The sequence below is a fragment of the Squalius cephalus genome, assembly GCF_949319135.1.
Source record: "Squalius cephalus genome assembly, chromosome: 11".
NCBI classification, from domain to species: domain Eukaryota; kingdom Metazoa; phylum Chordata; class Actinopteri; order Cypriniformes; family Leuciscidae; genus Squalius; species Squalius cephalus.
Genome location: NC_137132.1, coordinates 22,459,301 through 22,484,449, shown reverse-complemented (window position 1 = coordinate 22,484,449; position 25,149 = coordinate 22,459,301). Strand labels below are relative to the sequence as shown.

The following is a 25,149-nucleotide window of genomic DNA, read 5'->3' as shown; positions in this document are numbered from 1 at the left end:
CGTTTAAGCTGTTGACTTTTCTACCTTGAGAAAGAACGTTAAACGAACAACTTAAAAGGGCATGACAAATCATGATATAAGACTGACATCACTCACAACGTACCAATGCATCATCCCACATGAACAAATATAACGTCTGATGTTTGCATACGTATACCATTACGACATCCTTCATGAATAAACATGACGTCTGATGTTTGTATACAATAGGCTTGTTCGACTTTATGCAGCTCTGCGCAGACCGATCGGCGGCTGACTTAAAGCAGTGCATGCCGGTTAGAAATTTTGTCTGACTTGATACAGCGCCGACACCACGTGACTGTGACTCTCGAATCGCTCTCGCGGTACTTTGATGGCATACGTCACAGTCACGTGGTGTCGGCGCTATATCAAGTCGGACAAAATTTCTAACCGGCATGCACTGCTTTAAGTCAGCCGCCGATCGGTCTGCGCAGAGCTGCATGAAGTCGAACAAGCCTAAAGTGTCCGACTTCACGTCTCCGTTTGCAGCTCCTCCCCGCCTGCACGCGGCTACTCTCGCCGATCGGTTACATCCAGCCGCAGCCGATGTCGAACACACCTTTTGTCTGACTTGATGCAGCGCCGACGCCACGTGACTGTGACGTGTGCCATCAAAGTACCGTGAGAGCGATTTGAGAGTAGCCGGAGAACTCAGCCAGCGCAGCTTCTCTTTTTTTATTATTTTTTTTATTTTATTTTTTATTATGCCTTAAACAACATATACAGAACAATACAACAGACAATATAAAGCCAGGGAAATAAAGGAAGAAAAAAATAAATTAATTAAAAAAAATTACTAATAAAATAAAATAAAATAAATACACTCAAAAACATGCAAGACCTTTACATTACTCAAATATTTTGAAGACAGAACATAAACGGACAGTTTTAATAGCCTTATTAGTGCTACTTTGAATAGTACAAAAGTAACTTTCCAATTCTTTAAAAAACACTGTAAAACAGGGTTTTCTGTTAGAAAATGTACACTTATGGATGTGAAACTTAACTAGAAGAATAAACAGATTAATAACAAAAGCTTCGTTATTCACATTATCCTGAATAAAATATCCAAAAACTACATTTTCAAAAAGCAAAATAAAATTTGAGAGCACCTTTTCTTTGATAAACACAGAGACGTCATACCACAACTTTTTAACAAAACTACAGTGCCAAAAGACGTGGGATACAGTTTCCAAATGCAAAGAGCAAAAAGAGCAGATAACATCAATATCCTTCTTAAATTTACTAAGAAAATGTTTAACAGGATAGAATTTATGAATAATTTTGAAAGAAATTTCTTTTATCTTGTTTGTGACAAAAAACTTATGAGGCAATAACCAAACACTTTCCCACTTAGAGTTTCTAACAAATTTAGCCCAATAAGCAATAGAGCAAGGCTTGGTAGTAACCTCCTTTAAAAACAGATCGCGAATAGATTTGTTATTTTTAGTCTGTGAAAAACAAATTTTACCACATATTGTATCAGTTAGATTGACTATGGGCACATCAACCAATACCACATCTCTAAATAAGGAAGTAATACCAGAATTAATCGCAGAGAAAACAAGAGAGAATTCCTTGGGAGTCACAGGAAAATTAAAGTGTACAAGAAACTCATCATAAGTCATAAGGCTTGTTCGACTTAATGCAGCTCTGCGCAGACCGATCGGCGGCTGACTTAAAGCAGTGCATGCCGGTTAGAAATTTTGTCCGACTTGATCCGACTTGATACAGCGCCGACACCACATGACTGTGACGTATGCCATCAAAGTACCGCGAGAGCGATTCGAGAGTAGCCGGAGAACTCAGTCAGCGCAGCTTATCAAGAGCGGCCGCACTGGGCTGCACGAGGGCTGATGACGACACAGCTGTTCCACGATTGGCCGGATTCACCGCATGACAACGATCACATGTGTTTCGTGTTTATTCGAACACCTTTAGTTCCTCTAAAGCTCTCAAATCAGTTTATTATAACAGTAAACACTCTTTTCATGTCGTTGTCATGTTATATTGTGTCTTGTGTCATGTTTATCAAATAAAACTGATTAAAAAACGTAGACTTCATTGATAGTAGCTGTTGAACTTTATTCTTGTTCAAACAGTCGCTGTATGAAGCAGTGCATAAAGTATTGAATGAAAATGTCTCTGAAACATCTGTGCATTATTTGGCAAATATTGCATTTATTTCACTTCAGCTGTGGTAAAGTATGCAAACACCACGTGAGCGGTCACTACGGGAACCAGAAAGTGTCCGACTTCACGTCTCCGTTTGCAGCTCGTCCCCGCCTGCACGCGGCTACTCTCGCCGATCGGTTACATCCAGCCGCAGCCGATGTCGAACACACCTACAAGATTATGGCGGGTACTCCGTGCCAAAATCAAACATCCGAACGACCGACCGACCGATCGAACGTCTATCCGAACGTCTTGAACTTTCAAACGGGTGACCCACGTGACGACCTGACGTGACGTCAGCGTCTTCGAATTTGCAGCTTTTTAACCATACAAGTATACAAGCTGATGTGTAAAGGCTATAAATGGACATGATAGGCACTAAATATGCCTACAGATGTTATACCTAAAATAATACTCAACCATTTCCTGCACTTCCCTGAATAGGCCTATTGTAGGCTAAGTGATGAACTGACCAAGTTGCCACCTGTAGGCTATATCATGACTTTCTGTGTATTTCATGACTCTAATGTTTCAAACACCAGACTCACCTATTGTAACTGTATAGGCTACAGTGGTATGCTTTTAATTAATGTTGTTGTATTTTTCCTTTTTTATTTTTTTATTTGTCAAACTGATTGTTTTACAAGTAAGAGTTAAAAGTTATAAGATAAAGGCTTTTTAATTTCAAAGTCTTCAATGCCATGGACCATGTTTTCATTAGTTGGCCATTGACTTTTCATGGTAATAACACATTGAGAAAGACACAGTTAAGATTATCCAATATAATCTATTGCCTAGGCTACTTTGTTCATTTTTACCATGATTTCATCTTCATTCTGAAATTTACTTTGCTGACTCTGCTGACTCTTGGGCTACAAGAGTTTTTGTATTGTTTTGTGAGGTGAATAAAATTTGTCATTTGTTAATAAGTGTTATGTTATGCTGAGAATAAGGGTTTCTGTTTTGGGGGTCACCTGTGAATGAATTGTAGAGCACCTCCTAGTGGTCCAATTACAGGATATTTCAGGGGGAAAGATCTACAATATTAATTATTGTTACTGAAAATGTTATAACATAAACAATAAAAAATACTTTTCTAACAAATGTGACAAGTTGAAAAAACTGTCATATTAAGAACCTTTTTTGTTGATACTTCAGGATTTAGCATTAAGCTTTGTATTATTAGAAAACCTGTAGACCTCCCTCATGTCCCCCTGAGACGAGAGACTTCATGAAATTAAGTCTGGGTTACATTACACTCTTAAGGGTATCATAAAGTAGACATATAGGCCGGCTTTGTATTTGAAATGCCAATATGTCTGATAAAAGGTAAGCATATTTTATGTAGCCTATATAATTCATTTCCTATTATTTTTATAGGTAAAGCAGATGGGATACTGATTGCAGTTTTTGCTGCATTTGAATACGCTACAGCGTATTTCTATTCAATAAGATCTATTCCCGATTTAATGGGAGATGGAGAAAAATGATGTGGAATATTGTGTTTTTCCAAAATAACCGTTTAAGCATGTCAGGTTTGTCAATAATATTTAGCCTTAATTTAACTTTATTTAACTTTAATAATACTACACCATACATAACTTTCTAAATCACTTTCTAAATCAGTCACTGATTGCAGTAATCAAATGTAGACTAGTTAGAGGATACAATCGAAGAATAAGAAGTTAAACTAAGGTATATATAAAAAAAACGTGTTACAACGTGTCTTCACACGTAAACAACACGTTGGGAAGACGATAGGCTTGTTCGACTTCATGCAGCTCTGCGCAGACCGATCGGCGGCTGACTTAAAGCAGTGCATGCCGGTTGGAAATTTTGTCCGACTTGATACAGCGCCGACACCACGTGATTGTGACGTATGCCATCAAAGTACCGCGAGAGCGATTCGAGAGTAGCCGGAGAACTCAGCCAGCGCAGCTTCTCAAGAGCGGCTGCACGAGGGCTGATGACGACACAGCTGTTCCACGATTGGCCGGATTCACTGCATGACAAGGATCACGTGTGTTTCGTGTTTATCCTCTAAAGCTCTCAAATCAGTTTTTTATAACAGTAAACACTCTTTTCATGTCGTTGCGATGTTATATTGTGTCATGTTTATCAAATTAAAACTGATTAAAAAACATAGACTCCACTTCATTGATAGTAGCTTATGTTGAACTTTATTCTTGTTCAAACAGACGCTGTATGAAGCAGTACATAAAGTATTGAATGAAAATGTCTCTGAAACATCTATTATTTGGCAAATATTGCATTTATTTCACTTCAGCTGTGGTAAAGTATGCAAACACCACGTGAGCGGTCACTACGGGAACCAGAAAGTGTCCGACTTCACGTCTCCGTTTGCAGCTCCTCCCCGCCTGCACGCGGCTACTCTCGCCGATCGGTTACATCCAGCCGCAGCCGATGTCGAACACACCTGATCAGTTACTCGCGCTTCCGACCGGTCGCCATGGGAACGCGTTAACAACACGTAAGCACATGTAGGAACGTGTTACATATGATTTTATTTAAATGATCATTAAATTTTTTGGGGCTCATTGTTTATAAGTTGCAGACATGAAAATCAAAGAACCTTAATTACAAAATAAGATATATTCAGCTGATCTTGTCTAAATGCTAATATTAGAACTATTATACATATGTTTTTAATAAACCTTTCCACTTTAACATTTATGATGATTATTTGTAAAAGATTATGATAATTTAGTAAGTGTTGAGATAAGTTCTTGAAACAAAAAATCATGCTTGATTAGATTTACTTTTTATTGGGCCTACTTTATTTGTTTGATATTATGTATAAAAAATAATGCATGTTTTTAATCTATAGGACAGTTTTCCTGAATTGCTAAAATACATTTCTTGGAACCATCACCCACTTTCTCAAAAATTTAAATACAAAACCAAATCTTCAAACTACATTCAGAGACCATCTGATGCTTTTCAAAATAAAGAAATTTACTCAAAACCATTTTATCTGTGCTCAAAATCAAACAATGCTTTCAGATCATACACACAGCTCAATATCATAAACACTGCAGAGCATTCATTAGATCATTCAGTCCAAATATATAAATCTAATATGAAAACCTTCTGGATCAAAAAGTAAAAAATAAAATAATCGACTTTTGAGTGTTTTTATGGACAGTGGGAACTTTGTACATTGGGCAATAAAATTAACAATAAAAACTAGTTAAAATGATTATATGGTCAAGACTATTGAATGTCTGTAGCTTATAGGCAGTATTTCTGCTCTTTGAAAGTAAAACACATAGCCGCACAAGCACAGAATTCAGGAAAGTTGTTTTTGGGGTACAATATTTATATGTATTGCCTATCATGTCCATTTATAGCCTTTACACATCAGCTTGTATACTTGTATGGTTAAAAAGCTGCAAATTCTAAGACGCTGACGTCACGTCAGGTCGTCACGTGGGTCACCCGTTTGAAAGTTCAAGACGTTCGGATAGACGTTCGGATAGACGTTCGATCGGTCGGTCGGTCGTTCGGATGTTTGATTTTGGCACGGAGTACCCGCCATACTAGTGTGTTTGCTTCAGAAGTCATTAGGCTTGTTTGAGATGCGCCTTGCCTCGCCTGAAATGTAGTCGAGAGTAGGCGGCTGCAGTGAGAGGAGGAGTGAAAAAAGCGCAGGCAAGCCGGACAGTTCTCTCTTCTCGCAGTGGATCTGACACCTGCGAGATCAAAGGCGGATATCGCGGGATTCACCGGATTCACGCTCGTGCACAGTGTTGCTAATAAACTGGATGGAATTTAAGTTCTGTTGCTTTTATATGAAAGTAAATATAATGAACAAGACACCCAAAGTAGCCTACTTATTTAATTCCATTCCAAATACATGTTTATCAGTCTTTTTTTCTTTAATACAGACATGTTTTTTTATTTATTTTTTTATTTTTATAAAAATTACATTGCATAACCCATAGTGGTCGCACTGTTAGATAGTTTGGGAATATTCACACATAACGTACAGTATACACATAAAACATGATATCAGAGTTTTAAAATCAAACATTTTAAAAGAGAACAATACATCACGGTTGTTTAAACCAATCAGCATTAAGCTGTGTCGTCAGCAAGTCGTTTCCCATCATGCTTTTGATCTGCGCAGTCAGTGGAGAGCAACTGCGCTCGACTGCAGAATCCGACAGGTGCGCCTTGCGCTCGCGAGAGATTTTTGACATACGTCAGCATGACATCAGAGCAAGGCGGACCGCACTCGGACACATTTCTAACCGGCATGCATCTCGCGCTGATCACCGGTGATCGATTCTGCGCAGATTTTGCTCATCTCAAACAAGCCTATTTTCTCGTGACTAGTGACATAATGATACAAGCTCTGAAGCAGTGGATAATTGCAAGGACCGTTCGAGTTTGACCCAGGTGAAAAAAAAGTGTACTTGAGTGCACTAAAAAAACACTTAAATACAAGTACATTTGTAGTACATTCTTATTTTTTGTGCTAAAGAAAAATGTAAAAATTATACACTATAAATACACTAATAAAAAGTATATTTTTACTTTAGTACTTAAGTGTAATTGCGAAAATATACTAAATAACATTGATATTTTAAATGTATTTTTAGTGCATAAGAAAAAAGATATACTATTGAAAAAATACACAGAAGTGTTTTATTAGTGTATTTCTTACAAGTACAATTTTAACACATTAAAAATAGTTCATTGTTAGTGCACTTTAAGATAGCTATCATAAGTTTAAATTAAATTGATTTTACTTAAAATATATTCAAAATGTAATAGTCAAAAATTAAATTTTCCCAAAAGTGCTATTTAAGTACACTTTATAAAAATAAACTAAATATTACTAATTCTTAAATTGATTTTAAGTGTATTCAGATAAGGTGAAAAAGACGTAGTATTAAATATATTAAAAATATACTTGAAATACAAATAGTATAAGACATTTGTATTACCAACATGCTTATTTGAAGTGCATAAAAATACATTGAATTGTATTTTAATATATTTCTAAAAAGTATACTAGAAATACACTGGTAATAAATATATGCTTAATTATACTTTAAATAAATATGATAAACACAAGCATCATTTTAATATATTTCTAACAAATGCACTACAAGTACATTGGTAATAAATATATGCTTAATTATACTTTTAAGAAATATGCTAAACACAAGCATACTTTTAATATATTTCTAAAAAAGTGCACAAGTAGATTGGTAATAAATATGCTTAGTTTAAGAAATATGCTAAACACAATATACCGTTTGTGTGAAGTTTTAGTGTATTTAAAGAAAACATACTTATGTTGCTCTTAATTAAAGTACATTTGTGTAACTTGTGTAAGAACATAGCTAAATGATTAAGCTTTTAGTGTAAGTACTTTAAACACTTAGGCCTAGTGCAATATATTTGTAATATTTATGATTTTACCATTTTAATATTTTAGATTTTTTGTATAATGTACCAACTTCTAATGTATTATAAACATTTGTCAACTATTATTAAGCATTGCAATAAGCACTTAAAATGAATGTTGTTCACTTTTACTTGTTTGTAGGCTACTTGTAAAGGGCTGTTGTCCATTACATGATATGTTTTTACTACTGAAATTCCCACAAGGATATCAACATCATATTATTTAAAAATCAATATAGATACATTTTCCAAAGATGTTTAAATGTTGTTCAAAAATATGTTGTACTTGTTTAAATTTGAAAAACAAGAATAACACACCTGACTAATCCTGATTGGTTCTAGAGCCGTTGAACGTCTGTGATTGGTTCTTGTGAAAATTATGATTTATGAGCTCACACCTCACTCACTCAGAGCTTGATGTGCGTTCATTGAATGTGATTATATTTCTAATAATTTAGATTAAGTCTGGAGATTAAATTAGATTAAACTGGAGCGATCGTGTTTCTTTAGAGGACTTGGAGGAAACCACGCGATTCATATGGATTAGGTGACGTTTTTTGCGATTCACTTTTTCAAACGTGAACAGGTAAATCGTTCATCAGAGGGATAAGTTAAATCTCTCAGGTTTCATTAGCCTACGATATCTCAGTTTTTCTTTCTAAGATTAACGGAATTCTTAAATGTTTTGCAACTACTTAATGAGTGATCATGACAGTATTTAGATTTTTTTTCTAACGTTAATAGAAAGCGTAACTGTTAGTGTTGTTTTTATTTTTTCCTCCATCTTCAAGTTTGCATGACGTGTGACATTTGGAACCTCATTATGTTGTGATTCTAGGTAAGATTTGTAATACATTTACGTTTACTTTGCCAGTCGTATTTTTGACTCTGTGTAACAGCACGTCTTTTTCAGATCAGCTACATTCAATTTGACCAATCAGAGCCAAGCTTTTCAAGTCGAATCTCGAAGAGATGAAGAGACTGCTATCAGAAGTTACTGGTAAGTTTTAGTTGCTGTTTGCATAAATAAATAGCTCACGGTTTAGTTTTTGTCCTAGTTTTTTCTAACATTTTTTCCTAGTTTCCTAGTCTAGCCTAATTTGTGTTCATTCATGTAAAAATCTGTTTATTTAATTGTTTTTTTTTTTTGGGACAGCTGCAAGTCACTTGTCCTGGCTTACAATATTTTGCACTACTTCTAATTTCCTTAACTCTTTGAAGAGTGTATGTGTTTCTGTACGTATTTTTAAAAAAACAAAACAAAACTATTGCTCTTAAAGTCAAAGGGGGCTGACTAAAACAAGATTAGCATTTGTTGAACATTATAATTATTATTCTTGTTGGCTGGGTATACTTTTTCAGTTAAACAGTTAGCCTAAATTGCCCTTTTTTGCTGTGATACAGTGACATACCATGTAGACTTCACAGTTGTTCAAGAGATATTTTATTAACTCCTTTTCTGAACTACATTAACATTTTTATATTGAAATGTCTACTGTTAAAATAAATGAACTAAGCATTACATGCCATGTTAAAGAATTCCATTTTTACCAGGTGAAAAGACTTACTATTAAATGTAATAAATATGTACTTAAGTATGTTTTTAGTACAAGACAAATATACTTTAATGCATTTATAATACATTTAACAGTATGTCTTTTTCACCTTGTATGTACAACAGAGAGAAATGTCAAAACATCATACTGTGTTGTAATAAAAAAACATCTAGGTTACGACCTCTGTTCCCTGAGAACAGGGAATGAGACACTGCATTGATGTCGCTATGAGGAACACCCTCCATGTGAACCGGTGTTTGAAATCACGGCAATAGAATTTGACTGGCGACAGCCTATGACACTACTAGTGCGACTCAAAAGAATTAAAGAGGCGTCTAGAGAACATCGTTCCCCAATAGAATCATCGAAGCAGTGCAAATTCCCTTTTGAAAGGGAACAGTTACTTTTTTAACAGAGGTTAATTTTGCTTTAATATAAAAATAAACTCATCTTTTTCCCCTTTCATAGACACTGTGATCAAACAATTTCCAACACGTCTGAGGTGCGAGCACTGATTCGAAGGAAATGCAACAACGAGGCAAACTCAAAGACCAATCACTCCAATTCACTTGAAGGATGAAGATGGTTTGAGTTGTAACAGTACTGTAACTGTTTGCAGATAATAATGACTGCACTTTATTGACTAGTTGGGTTTATTGAAGTTAGTTTTTTTGTAGTTGTTTATAATACCTCTGCAGATCACTGTATTTTATGTTAATGTATTTTTTTTACAGTTTACATTATGCTGCTGTACTGATGTACACTGGGTAATACATTAAAGTTTAGTAGCTTTCAAAGTGTGTTTTTTATACAAATATTTTTTTACTGTGTGTTTTAATACACCATTAACATATTTAATTATGTTTTATAAAGGTACTGTTAACATAGTTAAAACATATTTGAAATTATTTACTATATAAAACATATGTGAGCAATACATAAATATGATTTGTATATTCTTACATTTTAAATAATTTATAAGTGTATTTAAAAATGCATTAAAGATGGGTTCAATTGTACTAAAAGGGGTAACAAAATAAAATAAATTAAATAGTATGTTAAAAGCATATTTTAGTTCATCTTCAATGTGTCTCAAAATAGCACAGTTGAGTACACTAAGATGATCTTTAAGTTTATCTTAAGAAGTACTAAAGATAAGCTTTTAGTATATTAAGTACCAAATATGTGCGCGAAAATAGAGCACTTTAAGTACATTATGGAAATGTACTAATTAAGTGTATTTTAGTGCACTTGTTTAAACCTAGGAATACATTATAAATATAATGTGTATATATTTATTATATATTATTATTATATTTTAAGTAATTTATAAGTGTATTTAAAACGCATTAAAGATGGTTTCAGTTTTACTAAAAGTAGTAACAAAATACATTTTTTTTAAAATCTGAAATAGTATATTAAAAATACACTTTAGTTCATCTTCAGTGTGTCTCAAAATAGCACAGTTGAGTACACTAAGATGATCTTAAGTTTATATTAAGCAGTACTAAAGGTAAGCTTTTAGTATATTAAGTGCAAAATAAGTGTGTCGAAAATAGAGCACTTTAAGTACATTATGAAAGTGTATTATGGAAGTGTAATAAAATGTATTTTAGTGCACTTTTTTAATCTAGGAATACATTCTAAGTATAATTTGTATATAATTTAATATTATTATTATTATAATTTAAATAGTTTATTATTGTATTTAAAGATGATTTCAATTATACTTAAAGTGGTAACAAAATACATTTTTTAAAAATATGAAATAGTATATTTAAAATACACTTAAATTCATCTTCAGTGTGTCTCAAAAAAGCACAATTGAGTACACTAAGATGATTTTAAGTTTATATTAAGCAGTACTAAAGATAAGCTTTTAGTATATTAAGTGTAAAATAAGTGTGTCGAAAATAGAGCACTTTAAGTACATTATGAAAGTGTATTATGGAAGTGTACTAAGTGCACTTAAATAAAATGTATTTTAGTGCACTTTTTTTTCACCTGGGGAAGCAAGGTTCGGAGCGTCGGTGTCAGTCGTAACATCACTAATTGTTTATTGGACTCTGTTTATTGCTGCCTGCCTTGACCACTGCCTGTTTACTGGATTACGAGTTTGGATTACCCTTATTTAATAAAGCTGCGTTTGGATCAATCTTCGTGTCTCGGAGCATTCATAACAGTAGCATTCCCCCTGCACCTAGGCCTGCTACTGACACTGCTGGGCCATCTAAGCAAGGTATGCATTGTTTGAAATATAATTTTTTGTATGTCCTTGCTAATTTGCATGCCAGCAACAAGTGTCCCTTGTGAGAGGATTTTTTTCAAAGGCTGGAGAAATTATCTGTAAAAAAAAAAAAAAGTAGAGTCCTTCCACAGCAGATAAATTAATATTTTTGAATAAAAATCTATAAAAAAGTGAGAAATTGTGGCTTGATTTCTTCTATTAATATTCATTTTTCATGACCAAAATAACATGCACAGTGAGGAACCTACAGGTTACAAGCTTCACATTAGAAAAATACAATAAAAAACTTTTTTTAATGGCTTGTTGTCAAGGTTGTTTCAGATCAACACCTGCAAGTGACCACTAGGTGTCACCGTTGAGATGGGTGTCGGATTGTTTCGAAGCCTCAACCATAGGGGCCTCAACACAATATGGCACATTTGCTTCAACTGTTTCATTGTTTCACGAAGCCTCGATCTGCCCACCACTACTTTCAACCCATTTTTAGCTAAAGTATCTGCCATCTCATTCCCTTAGATGCCAATGTGTGCTGGGAGTGGGACCCGTAAAAACTGACCATAAATGTGAACAAAGCATGGCACAAACCCACTTAAATAGGGCAAGACACAGGTGTGACACATCAGGCATAATGAATGAGAGGCGCCACCTGCCGACCAGGAGGAAAATAGCCAGCCCTTAAAGGAGAAGTTCACTTTTAAAATGAAAATTCTGTCATCATATACTCACCCTCATGTTGTTTCAAAGCTGTATGAATTTCTTTCTTCTGCTGAACAGAAAGGAAGATATTTAGAAGAATATCAGTAACCAGAAATTTTTTGGGTCCCAATGACTTCCATAGTATATTTTTTTCCTACTATGGAAGTCATTGGGACCCAAAAACTGTCTGGTTACTGATGTTCTTCTAAATATCTTCCTTTCTGTTCAGCATAAGAAAGAAATTCATACAGCTTTGAAACAACATGAGGGTGAGTATATGATGACAGAATTTTCATTTTAAAAGTGAACTTCTCCTTTAAAGTCCCCTCAGTTGTGAGTAGAATTGTATTTCAAAGCAAATATTTGCAGAAATGATGTGCCTGTTAATATGGTTATATTGAATATACAACATTATTCTCTCCTTGTTTAGGAACCACATACACCCAACCCTGCACTGTATATAAATGGATGTGCCTTGGATGCAGAGTCTCTTTTACAAATAATGATGGAAGGGGAGAAGGTCTGTGAAGTTGATGATGTGACCATGGCTCTATTGTTGTAATGTCAGTATACTTAATCTTCAACCTTGAAACTTCAAAGTCGAGAAACACCCTAACATTCATTGAAAAGTATTTAATGTGCCATAATGCCAAAACCAAAATTCCATATAAATATGTGATGTTAAAAAGTAATGTCCTGTTTTAAACATTATCTTATTGTCTAAATATTATAAATATTCAGTAACATTCAGTTACATGTTGAATGAAATTGATTGTTATTGGATTTTCATGAAAGACAATATTCCTTTGTTTTAAGTTATAAGTCTCTATTTGCCCAGTGGTGTACTGTTTTAAACATTAGGCTAACTTATTTTACAAATTCTTATAGACATTCAGTTACATTGCATTAAAGGTTAGAGGAAACTAATTAATAATTAATTTATTTGATTGATTGATTGATGAAAGACAATATTCCTTTTTTCAAGCAAATCTGTTTGTCCAGTAATGTCTGTGCTCATATTTTATATTTATGTATTAAACATTTTATAAACAATCATTATGTTCTGTCTATATTGTGAAGTAGGATTAAGATAATATTTAATAATAATAATGTTATTGCTAGTGTCGTGGAAATTCTTAATACAAATACAACCTAATAATAATAATAAAAATCACTTAGGTTAAGGTACTACTCAACCGTTTGGTAGACCACACTTTAAGTCACTATGGCCCGGTTTCATAGACAGGGCTTAGACTAAGCCAGGATTAGACCATAGATCAATTAGGACATTTAAGTAATTTTTATAAACATGCTTAGAAAAAAACATTACCGATGTGCATCTTAAAACTAAAAAGGCACTGATATATTTTTAAGATCAGTCAGTGCAAGTTTATTTCAGTGGAAACAGCTCAGACTTACATTTTAGTCTAGGACTAGTCTTAAGCCCTGTCTGTGAAACCAGGGGTATATTTAATTGAAAAATGCATCAAGCTTAACTCAACCTGAATGAGCCATCTCTATCGTTTGGTGTAGTTGTGCAATGCTAAAAAAATCCACTAGATGGCACTGTGTCTGTGAGCAGCATGCCTTTTCAGTGTTCCTTCAAACAGCACGTGACACAGCGAAAATTTACTCATCCTTTGATGACGCATATCGGCGGGACTTTTAAAGGTAAAACTATTTTGTTGACATATTATTGTTTCAGAGGAGTTGTTAAACAGAATTATGTAACTTAATTAAACAAAAATAAGTCTTATAAGGGTCAAACAATTTTTTCAAAACATGCTCGACCAAACGGTTGAGTTGTCATTTTATGGTAGAGAAGCTAGCTAATGTTGGTAAAATTAGCTAATGTTGGTAAAATTAGCTATTTACAATGAACAAAAGGGTTAGTGTTGTTAAAATGATTAATTTAATATTATTCAATTACATATTTGATGAAAAATATTTGATCAATATAATTTTTTCACCATTTCTGGGAGAGCGGGCACAAAGTAACACTTTTTGACTTTCTCAGTTTGTGTAAATCTACTTATGGTTCAGAGTATTTATTTTTTCCCACATTAATTTCCCACATGTCTAGTACAATGATGTGGTTTTGTTTTATTAATAGGCTACAGTATATACTTTTTTTCTTGATATACCCTGAAAGAATGGAGGTGAAATGTGACAACATGCCCCATAGGTGGGGTACATTGTAACATGTGAGGGGCACATTGTAACATGACCATAAAACAGCTTAAAATGTTATCTGATCTAATAAAAAAAATATACAAGACAGACTAAAATATTTTCTAAATAAAATACAATTATTAACTTTTTCATATAAAATAATGGCATTTATTACGGAGCCCCCCCTAGTCCCACTTTGTCAAAAAAAAAACGTATAACTATCTCGTGGCCTCAGGATACTAACTCGTGGCCTCAGGATACTAACTCGTGGCCTCAGGATACTAACTCGTGGCCTCAGGATACTAACTCGTGGCCTCAGGATACTAACTCGTGGCCTCAAGATAGTATCTCGTTACTATCTTTTTTTGACAAAGTGGGACTAGGGGGGGCTCTGTACTAATCAAATCTTGGGTGAAGTTTTACACACACACGCACGCACACACACACGCACACACACGCACACACACACACGCACGCACACACTTGATATGTTTGGAGCCATCAATAGCAGCCATCAGATTTTTTATTGGTCAAGAAATTGCACTTAATATGACTTCTGAATTTTGTTCTTTTATTATGAACAGACATCTCAACCGTTTGGTAGAGGACTGTATCTAAAATACTGTAGGATCTAATTTTAAAAAAAAAATTTGATTGTTATTGTTATCATAATTGAATAAAAAATGCAAAGAAATAATTTTTCCTTTGCTTTTTTCATGGTGCGTACCTTAAAGGGTTAAAACGTGGTGTGCTCCGGTCCTGCTCCTTGGTCCTAGCTAGACCTCTTTTGATTTCTGTGTCCTGTTCCGTGAGCACCAACCAGGCTGAAGCGCAAGTGACCCCTTTCTACTACTAAATCTGACTTCTTCACCACGGACAATTTAAACAACTTCCAGTTGTTAAAAATAATAACTACAGTATCTCGAGATAATTCCCTGAAATCCCTGAATACTTACAATACTTCCCTGAAGTATGGTGACGGCGTCCCGTCAAGAAGCTACTATACCTCAATCACACTTGAGCTGTTTCTTTTGTTGTCTTTTGAGCGTAGAATCTTTAGTACTTCTATTACTACCTCAATCCCACATACTGTAGATGTTTCTGTTGTTGACTTTTGAGCGTAGAATCTATTTTTCAGCTGCGCAGCATATACCTGACATGACAAATTTTATTCACGGCCGGGAGATCACTGATCACAATAACCAAATGAGTATCCTAAATAGAAAGATACATGTACATTTAAATCATATAGCTGAATAAAAATCAATGTCACTCGAGTCTTTACTGTGATTTGGTCTGGTGATTGGTTTGTAATGATCTAAGCTAATCATATGACTGTTAGTTCTACAGTGTTAAATACATTTTGGGTAAGTATATATGACCTGAGCATCCTTAGTCTGCATTTCTCAGTACATTTAATGTTGAAAATACCTATTACATAAATATTTCTATCACATTAGAAAAAGGTTTCACAACAATGGCCATCATTAGGGCAGTACAACCGGTGCGACCGTGTCCCGTGCTTGAGGGGACCCCACCTCGAAAGAGAATGCAACCTGGGGAGAGATAGCTCACAAGCAAATCTCAACCCGAGGCACTCTCATGTGTTACACAGCCCCTCCCCACTCAAATGATTTTACTGTGTGGTAAACACTATGCAAGCCGATAAACACACCTCCACGATTTCAACACTTCAATGTGAATATGAAGAAATTAAGGCTAATAGGCCTACAGGGCAGGGGAGGAGGTCTGTTTATTATAACATTCACCTCAACTCTCTTCACATCTAATCCCTCAGAACTAGAAATTCTTCCATATGCTCTCAGGTTGGAAGTGGCCACCGGGAGGACTTTTGTGACCTGGGAGGAATGGAGATATCTGAAAAAGCTTGCAAAAGGGAACTCCCTTTGTTGTACATTTATATGAGATGAGAGCCCGAAAACTAGCCTAGGCCGACTTACAGTATGTCAAACACAACAAGTATAGGCTATTCACCTCAGAGAAGATGTGGATTATATTTTGTGTTTTTTTTTTTTTTTTTTGGTAATCTTGATTTCTCACAAATTGTTTGTTTTTCTGTGAGTCGGTAAGATTCGATGAGGTCCAGAGTTTTCATTTACACTTCTGAAGTTTTCTGGGGTTTTTTTTAACAAAAGTCATCCCGGTGGCCACTTCCAACCTGAGAGCATATGGAAGAATTTCTAGTTCTGAGGGATTAGACATGAAGAGAGTTGAGGTGAATGTTATAATAAACAGACCTCCCCTGCCCCGTATTAGCCTTAATTTCTCCATATTCACATTGAAGTGTTGAAATCGTGGAGGTGTGTTTATCGGCTTGCATAGTGTTTACCACACAGTAAAATCATTTGAGTGGGGAGGGGCTGTGTAACACATGAGAGTGCCTCGGGTTGAGATTTGCTTGTGAGCTATCTCTCCCCAGGTTGCATTCTCTTTCGAGGTGGGGTCCCCTCAAGCACGGGACACGGTCGCACCGGTTGTACTGCCCTAATGATGGCCATTGTTGTGAAACCTTTTTCTAATGTGATAGAAATATTTATGTAATAGGTATTTTCAACATTAAATGTACTGAGAAATGCAGACTAAGGATGCTCAGGTCATATATATTTACCCAAAAAGTATTTAACACTGTAGAACTAACAGTCATATGATTAGCTTAGATCACTACAAACCAATCACCAGAACAAATCAGTGAAGAAGACTCGATAATGTTTTAAATTATTGTACAATACATCATTGCACATGTATATGAATTTTAAATATGTATTTGTAATTGTGCATTTTGTATAGTAATGTAGCCTATCATGATAATGCTGTGCATTGCATGTATATTATGAATTTAATGTTTTGTGGATTCTGGTCTTTCCTGTCACAACATAATTGCATCCAAGACTTTCACTTTGATACTTGTGTATATGCTTTAGTGACAATAAAGAATGTAAATTTATTTGAATTCATTCAACTGGTTTTATATTTCACAATTGAAACTGTTGATGATTGTTAAAATATATTTACAGTTTGAAATGTTAGATGATAATATTAACTAAATTAAATAACTAAATAAAATGATCGGCATGATAAAAAAAAATGGCAACAAGAACATTCTTTGTGTGAAATATGTAATGAAATGCACTTAGAAGTCTGTATCATCTGACAGCAAGCCACGATTGTAATTTTTATATTGTATAAATTCCTCTTATTAAGTGATCATTAATTTTGATGGTGTAAATGCATATGCTTACAATGAGTAGTGTGATGGCCATGGTTGCCAAACTTGATTACCTGGTTGAAGTAAGACTTTCTTGATGGCTGAATAAACACGTATAATAGTATTATCTTTAAATTGTAACAGCACAACCTAATCAGAGCCTAACATGCAAAAGAATCATCCAGAATAAACAAATATTCTCTGAAAACATTGGACATTATACAATATTTTACTTTAATGTACAATTATACCTAAATAGACTGAATAGATCTCTTGCGCTCCTAAAAGCATCTGTCGACAAAGTAGTAGCCTAGTAGCAGGTAAATACAGATAAAATTCAAAAACAAACATAACTTTATATCACTAAAATAAAATAGAAAGCTGCGCTTACAGACACACACATCCACACTTGTAAGCACAACACTGGTGTCTTCACTTCCAGGTCAAGAAGCTGTCAATCAAAAACTCAGCAGCCAATTCTGACTAGAATCTGATTATGACGACGTCAAGCTAAAAGCAAGTGGCTGTAATTATGAATGAATCATTGACTCTTACGATTTGTTCAAAGCCGCAGATCCGTTCACAAACACTGCTGTGGCTCTCGTTGGAACTATTGTTTTGTTGCAAAAAATACGGACAATCCTGTGTTTAAAATGAACATCACTTAATATTAATATATCGTTTGTTGAACTGTTATATAAAATCAATGTCACATTAGAAATCGTGTGGATAGTCATATAATGTGATCAACATTAAACACAGGAACTCCCACAGGTTATGTTTTTGTATCGAAGAGAGTTTGTCTCTTGAAGAGATCACATAGATCTGTGTATGTGTCTATATTTGTTCTGATATGATATGTATCAGTAACTGATATGTTCGAAACATATCATATGCTCACTGCTTGTGTGAATGCAGTTAGTTTTGACCGCAAAATATGAGGTAATTTGATCGGATGTCACGTAGCCTATTTACTGAATTTTACCTGCTAGAAATATGCTATGTTTTAATGTTATTTTAAGGTGGAGTAGAATTGAATGAACGGCAAAATTCAGCATTGTTTGAGTAGGCTACCCCCTTCTGTTACCTCACGTACCCTAGTTTGAGAACCACTGCCCTATCTTTATAAAGCAACATGGGTGTTGGAAAGGCGCTAGGCCTATATAAATAAAAATCATCATTATTATTATTATTAATAACCACCCAAACACAATACAAACTGCAGGATACCAGTGCTCTGTGAAAAAGGTTTTAGAAGGTTAATATTAAACCAATATTAAAAGGTTAAGGCATTCTTACACAAAAACAAACATACTGCACAAACTTTCCATTTGCATTTGAAATTGAATTCAAACGGTTTAACGTTAGTTACTTTCTCAGACAGGTGCTTCATATCCCTCACTCCGGTAACTGTCCTTGCTGGATCTGTCCCCGTTGTTTTAAAAAGTAAGAATGGAAAGCAAAATAAGGCATTAGCATGACCGCATCCAGCTAGTCAGGCCTTTCTAGTGTACCAGCTCCGAGAGAAGCCTCGCGCGCACTGCTTCCCTTTATCGCAAGAAAAAGCAGTGAATTTTGAATTTCTGTCATATTTTTCACATATTAATATCTCAAACACAAAAATATTGCCAATTTGTATACATAATTTATGTATGTATTTACTTATTTATTGATTGCTTGTGGCTCTTAAACTGGCTCATGGGGGGACGGCACCCTAGTGCCCTCTATTGGCCAGCCGCCCCTGCACATGCATTTACACGGCACTTACAAATTGAATAAATAATCTTATGAAACTAATGTATCAAATATAACAGTGATGGTGTGTTGCCTACTACAAGGCATGGTAATAAAAACATTCGGGGCTTTACTGAAAACATTCGGGGCTCCAGCCCCCTTAGCCCACCCCTAACGTTTTTGAACTGTTTTATTGCATTAGGTAAGTCACAATTGTTTCATATTTTCAGAAATGATGTTAAAGTATGTGTTTGTTAATATAAGAAAATGTGGATGGTTAATGCTGTTCATAATAGAGTAGGCCAATAAAGTGTGAAATACAACACATGTAAAGAGTTTATGCTGTATGTTAAACCTGTTTGCACATTTATGTTATGGGAATAATGTTGTAAGTTTAAAAGTTATGAATGTTTTATGCATTTCGTGATGGATGCTGTCGTCACATGCGCGCCAGCTCATTGAAGAGATAGATGTGAGCCTGCCACATGTGTGGCTATCGTTAATCTGATCCATTGTCATCAATATTTTTCTAAATAGATATCCGAACTGTTTTATTGCTTTAGTTTGGATTGTCTCGGTGCTCTGTGATTGTGTTGGATTCGTGCAGTGAGGGTGATGTGTGCAAAGTGATAGGCCTACATGCATGTTGAATTGAAGTGAAAGAAATTTCAGTGAATACAGTTACTGTTCAGTGAACTGATTGTTTCATTCATTCATTCATTTTATTATTATTCATTAATTCATTTTATTTCACATTTATTTTAATCATTGGTTTAATTTTTTTTCCCATTTTTCCCAGTTAGTAGGCCTACTATGACAACCATTTACTTTCTTTTGATTTATGCAAGGTGTGAGACCCCCAGTCCAGGACTCCAGTTACTATTATAAGTTGTGATTATATGTATTTGGTGAGCTCAGACCCAATTAGATATTTTTTCTCCTTTTCTTTTTCCGGGGTTAATTCCTACTAATGGGTTACAGAAACACACCACAGCAAATGCTAAGCAGACAATGCCGAAACAGGTGAACTAATTTCTGCCCACAGATCTGGCTGTAATGAGAGCAACTTGAAGTAAAGCCATGGGTATTGACCCATTTGATCTCATGACAATAGGAGAGATAAAAACTATGATTAATCCAGAAAATTTCCCCATCAGAACTGGGCTCTCTAATGCTCATATGACACAGCAGACTGTGAAGGCTCAACTGCAAGAGCAGCTTTAGGTGTCAGACACTGCACTGAAACAACAGCAATCATTCAGACCTGGTCAATGAAACTCGGTTTCATGTGACAACTGGAATTAAAATTGCAATGGACATGATAATGGAGCAAGTAAAAGAATTCCACAGAATAGCTTCAGTCTGAATATGAAGCTATCAGAATTAACCATGGTTCGCTCTGCATTTGTTTCTGTCTCAGGTTTACTACTGCAATTCCTTGGAGGCTGGATGCTAGGACGGGTGTGACCCCACCTGGATCAAAGCCAGGACAGTGGAATTATTAGAACATAACCTGAGACTCAGGAGATGGGTGAAAAGACACTTCAAAGAGGCCATTCACATCTAACAGTGGCACACCATTGCATAAGTATGGCCTCCCAGTATAGAACTGGAACTAAATTTGCAACACAATTGTTATAGATTAGATTCCACCCATCTCCTAGACATGAACACGGAACACCTCCATCACTACACCCTCACAGCATCATCACCTGGAATAGATCAAATCTATCTAAACACTATACACATCATAAGCTAAAGATAACATAGAGTCCAAAAGTGTCACTTCACTAAAGATCTATTGTCCATCTTCACACTGACATATCCAGATAGCTTCACACACATAGGATGGTAAAGCTGATCCCATGATGACAGTCTAACACAGACACACATAGCAAACACTATTCACAACACTCATGGGAAAGCATATACTGTACATATGAATGGCTACAGTCACAAATCGATGATGCAAATTATAAAGCAGAGACAGACCTGCTATTAAATTTCAAAATGTTTAAACTTTCTGATTGTTATTAGGGTGGTTGGAAAATCAGAGGGTCCCTGATTTATCAAAATACCACTAATAACAGGGGGAAAAAAAATGGATAGATCTGAAGTGGGAGCGCTTCAATAAATTACAAAATTTACAATGTAACCCCATCGACTGTGACTTAGTCAGCACAAAACACACACACCATTCATGACTAAGCATCTTCCAAGTCCCTTCTTAGATCAACATAGGTGGCTTGCATTGGAAGATTCCTGAACAAACACAGTGATTATATATATATATATATATATGCAGACTTGTTGCACGGGTTGCACGTTAATGTTTTTTCCTTTTTTGGAAACTCACAGAGAAAAGAATGTTTGGTAACCGCTTGCACACCTGTTTAGTTTTTCCTTTGTCTGCTATTTAGTTTCTTTGCTCCTCTGGATTTGTGGATGTATCCTGACTGATTCCGTTTACCGACCTTATCGTCCGGCTTTCGACTACGCTCCCCTGTCTGCCATGTACAGAACCCGTTTTTGTTCATTAAATGTTCTGATCTGCCTTTGCTTTTTATGTTTTATTTTATTATTCTTAAAATAAATTTGTATATTCATTTATTTCGTTTTTTTTTCCACAAATGTATGACTTTTGGAAGTGCAAATTGATTGCCTATGCAGTTTTAATAAAGTTGAATTAATGTAACCTTCTGTCATTTTTACTCTTCTAAGTGTAAGTTACACTTGCAGGTGTTTTGTTTCTAATTTACTGTTAGGCCCATTAAATAATAATAAGGATAAACAATATTTTAAAAGTAGGCCTATATAGGCAATAATTATCTAACATCTGACTAATTAAAAATTAACCTCAAAACATAACATGCTAAATGGGGGACATCCAACAGTATTGTCATAATGTCTCTCTCAGTTGTTGAATTTCGGGCAGACGTTGCCACAACATAAATGTGTTTGCTCAGCCAGATCTCATGAAGCGAATACCACTAATTGTATTTGTAGTGCTTATGATACGCAGTTTTCGCGTGCATATGATACGCACTTTATGGCGTGTAATAGGCACGCACTCTGCACCCCTAATCCTAACCAAGGGGTTTACAGTGCGTAGCATGCATGCAAAAAAAAAAAAAAAACATTTTTGGCGTATAAATGGCACGAGAAATAAAATTTGTGGTATAGATACGCACTTTCATGAGATTTGTTTCATAATCTGCTGGGCCGGCCCCCTGGCAAATTTTGAAACCCAGTGTGGCCCTTGAGCCAAAAAGTTTGCCCACCCCTGTGCTAAACCATCCAGGTTATTTTGACAAAAGCACTAAATGAATGCACATGTGCCAAGGCAATTGAGAAGGACCTGTGCTATTTTGACTGTACTGACCTTTTATATGGGAAAGGAATCTGCTTTTGAACCATGGAAGAAGAGTTTGGGGAAAGATATTTGATTTTGCTAGTGAGCTATAATGTTGAGAACTGTAAGACTGTTTGGCCAAATGACCTTATGGTTTTGAGAATGTCATCTCGGTTTCAAGAAATGAGCCAAACCAATCGAGAAAAACTGTAATAAAACTGTCTAGAAATCATTTGGATGGTTAAACAACCTATTCTGGTGATATTGATGACTTTCCCTGCTCCCCCCAGCGTTCCCAGGTGGAAAACCAACCTTGCAACTTGGGGACTGCCGCCCCGGTAAGACAGAAATTGGAAGTCTCGTGAGAAGCGAGAACGAGAACGAGCGCGAGCGCGAAACACGAATTGCTTTAAGGCAATTCGACATAAACACACACGCATGTATGATGTATTACCAGATTACCCACCTCGGTAGACATAGCTCCACACGATACAGTTGGCTTGCTCCGATCATAACAAACGCACATGAGCAGCGGTAGAGAGGGGGAGGAGGCCGCCGCAAGTGAGTTTTTTACGTCCGTGTTGTGAAATATACGCCCCCCCACAGCTGTAGGGGGAGCTCGTGGGGAAAACATGCGACAACAAAAGGGAAAATCAGCGAAGAAGTGACTAGAGTTCGCTAGAGTTGCCGAGTTCTCCTTTAACATTTAAAGATGAACTGAACTGAAATAATCAACGTTGATAACGTGTTGTTTATGACAATTAAAAGTAAATTACACAAAAAATTGAATTAAAAATATCAATATAGCTCTTTTTTTAAGCAACACAAAAATTGCGTTTGTTAATATAAGAACGCTGGCAATTCCGATGACGTCACCGGCATGGTAGAACCTGCGAAGGTATATAGGCAGCTGCAGCTGCAGGTCCTATACACAGACGAAAATGAGTCATTTTAATGGCATGGGTATCTGACTACCACCACACGCCCGGCCCGACACATTAACTGTAATTATGAACCCAAGCCCGATTTAAACCTGACCATTTTTTTAATACGTGTGCCGTTATAACCAGGGGCGGCGCCAGAGATTTTTTTAACGCAGGTGCTGAGGGGGTGCTAGATATATTATATACAAATAGTATTAATAAATGAGCAAACATAGGCCACTTATATTTAATAATCAATTATTTTAATTATCACAATTAAAGTATTAATTTTATTCAATTGATCAAGCAACATTCAGCATTCAATCAAATATTCTTATAGATTTATTAATGATGATAATTAATAATTAGCCTAATTATTTCAACATAATATCTCGTTATTTCGTAATATGTAGCCTACATAATATGTGTGCGTGCAACAAGCAAGATGTGCATTTAAATCCGGTGACGCACATGCATTGATTTTTATTAATAAAAAGTGTCAGCTGCAAAGATTAAGCTGACGATCGCCATCTCCGTAGTGAACGCGCCTATATAGAGAAATGCACATAATTACATAATCAGAGAGTTGCCTATTTCTTTTCGTTTTGAATTGTTTCGTTTAAAGACATTTCAAGCTTTCTATATTTCTCATGTCTGTAAGGCATACACTGAGTTTCGGTTAAGTTAGGATGAGATGCGCTCCAGTTCACGTGCAATGCAAGTGACCGCGCGGACGCCTCCATGATTATAATGTCTGCTATATTTGCTTATTAAATACAGGCAATTGGTTGATGAAAAAAATATTAAAATTAAGATACAATTTATACAAAACGAAATTCACTTTAAAGAAAGGCTTTCTACAATGCAAATCTTAATTACGTGGTCAAAATCATGTCTGACCCGCTCCATATCTCTCGATATATTGCGCATCCTATCTTACTCATGCTGTTAACTTTTTTATATTCAACATAGATGAAAATAATAATAAAAAAAATATATATATATATTTTAATGAAACTGAATGAGCTTATTTAATGGCTACAACACGTATAGTAGGCTTACAGACTCTCTATTTGTACAAATTGCTGCACATTCATTTACTTCTGAATTGTGCACGTTGAAAGGCATTTGTGCATAAAACATATCTGCAACATTTATCAAGTTAACGATAATTGTGCGTGCATTTATTAATTATTATCTTAGTGAATAATGCAACAAGGATGAAGCATGTAAACTGCGTTGTTTGTTTATTCAGAATGGATTGGATCGCAAATGGATCCGAATGAAGAAACGTAAAAAAAAAAAAAAAAAAGTGAACTCCCTCTGTATCAACAATGTGCCCTGAGACGATAACAGTATAAGAGGCTAGATGTGAACTTTGAATTGGTACTTGGGCAGCGACTGATGACGTTTCACAAGTAGGCTACACAAGTACAGACAAGAACGCATAATGAGAAACGGCCAGATAAACAAGACGAGCGGTATAAGTAGGTCAAGTGCAAATAACGAACACCTGTGTCTTATTGCAGTAATTATAGAGAGAGAGAGAAAGAGAGAGAGAGAGAGTTACATTCACACAAACTGAACTGAGTCCATTACACTTGTAA

The 25,149-nt window shown here is 35.4% G+C and overlaps 2 protein-coding genes across 8 annotated transcripts in view; one reads left to right on the top strand and one right to left on the bottom strand.

The window, feature by feature from the left end:
• The window catches only part of LOC307166688 (uncharacterized protein), a 40,524-nt gene extending 27,334 nt beyond the window's left edge, over window positions 1-13,190 (top strand). For 4 of the 7 annotated variants that reach the window (XR_013822673.1, XR_013822674.1, XR_013822675.1 and 1 more), the window contains 3 exons: window positions 8,427-8,473; window positions 8,549-8,635; window positions 9,660-10,251. Coding sequence is in view for 2 of the 7 variants with exons in the window: in XM_079885197.1 (XP_079741323.1) it covers window positions 12,566-12,697 (132 nt within the window). In the remaining 5 variants the exon portion in view is untranslated. Of the gene's footprint in view, window positions 1-2,216; window positions 5,309-8,426; window positions 8,474-8,548; window positions 8,636-9,659; window positions 10,252-12,565 lie in introns of those variants that run through there. The other 3 variants (XR_013822677.1, XM_079885198.1, XM_079885197.1) reach the window with 2 other exon arrangements.
• The window catches only part of LOC307166685 (NXPE family member 3-like), a 54,632-nt gene that overhangs the window by 29,147 nt on the left and 336 nt on the right, over window positions 1-25,149 (bottom strand). The gene's annotated exons all lie outside the window — the stretch shown is intronic.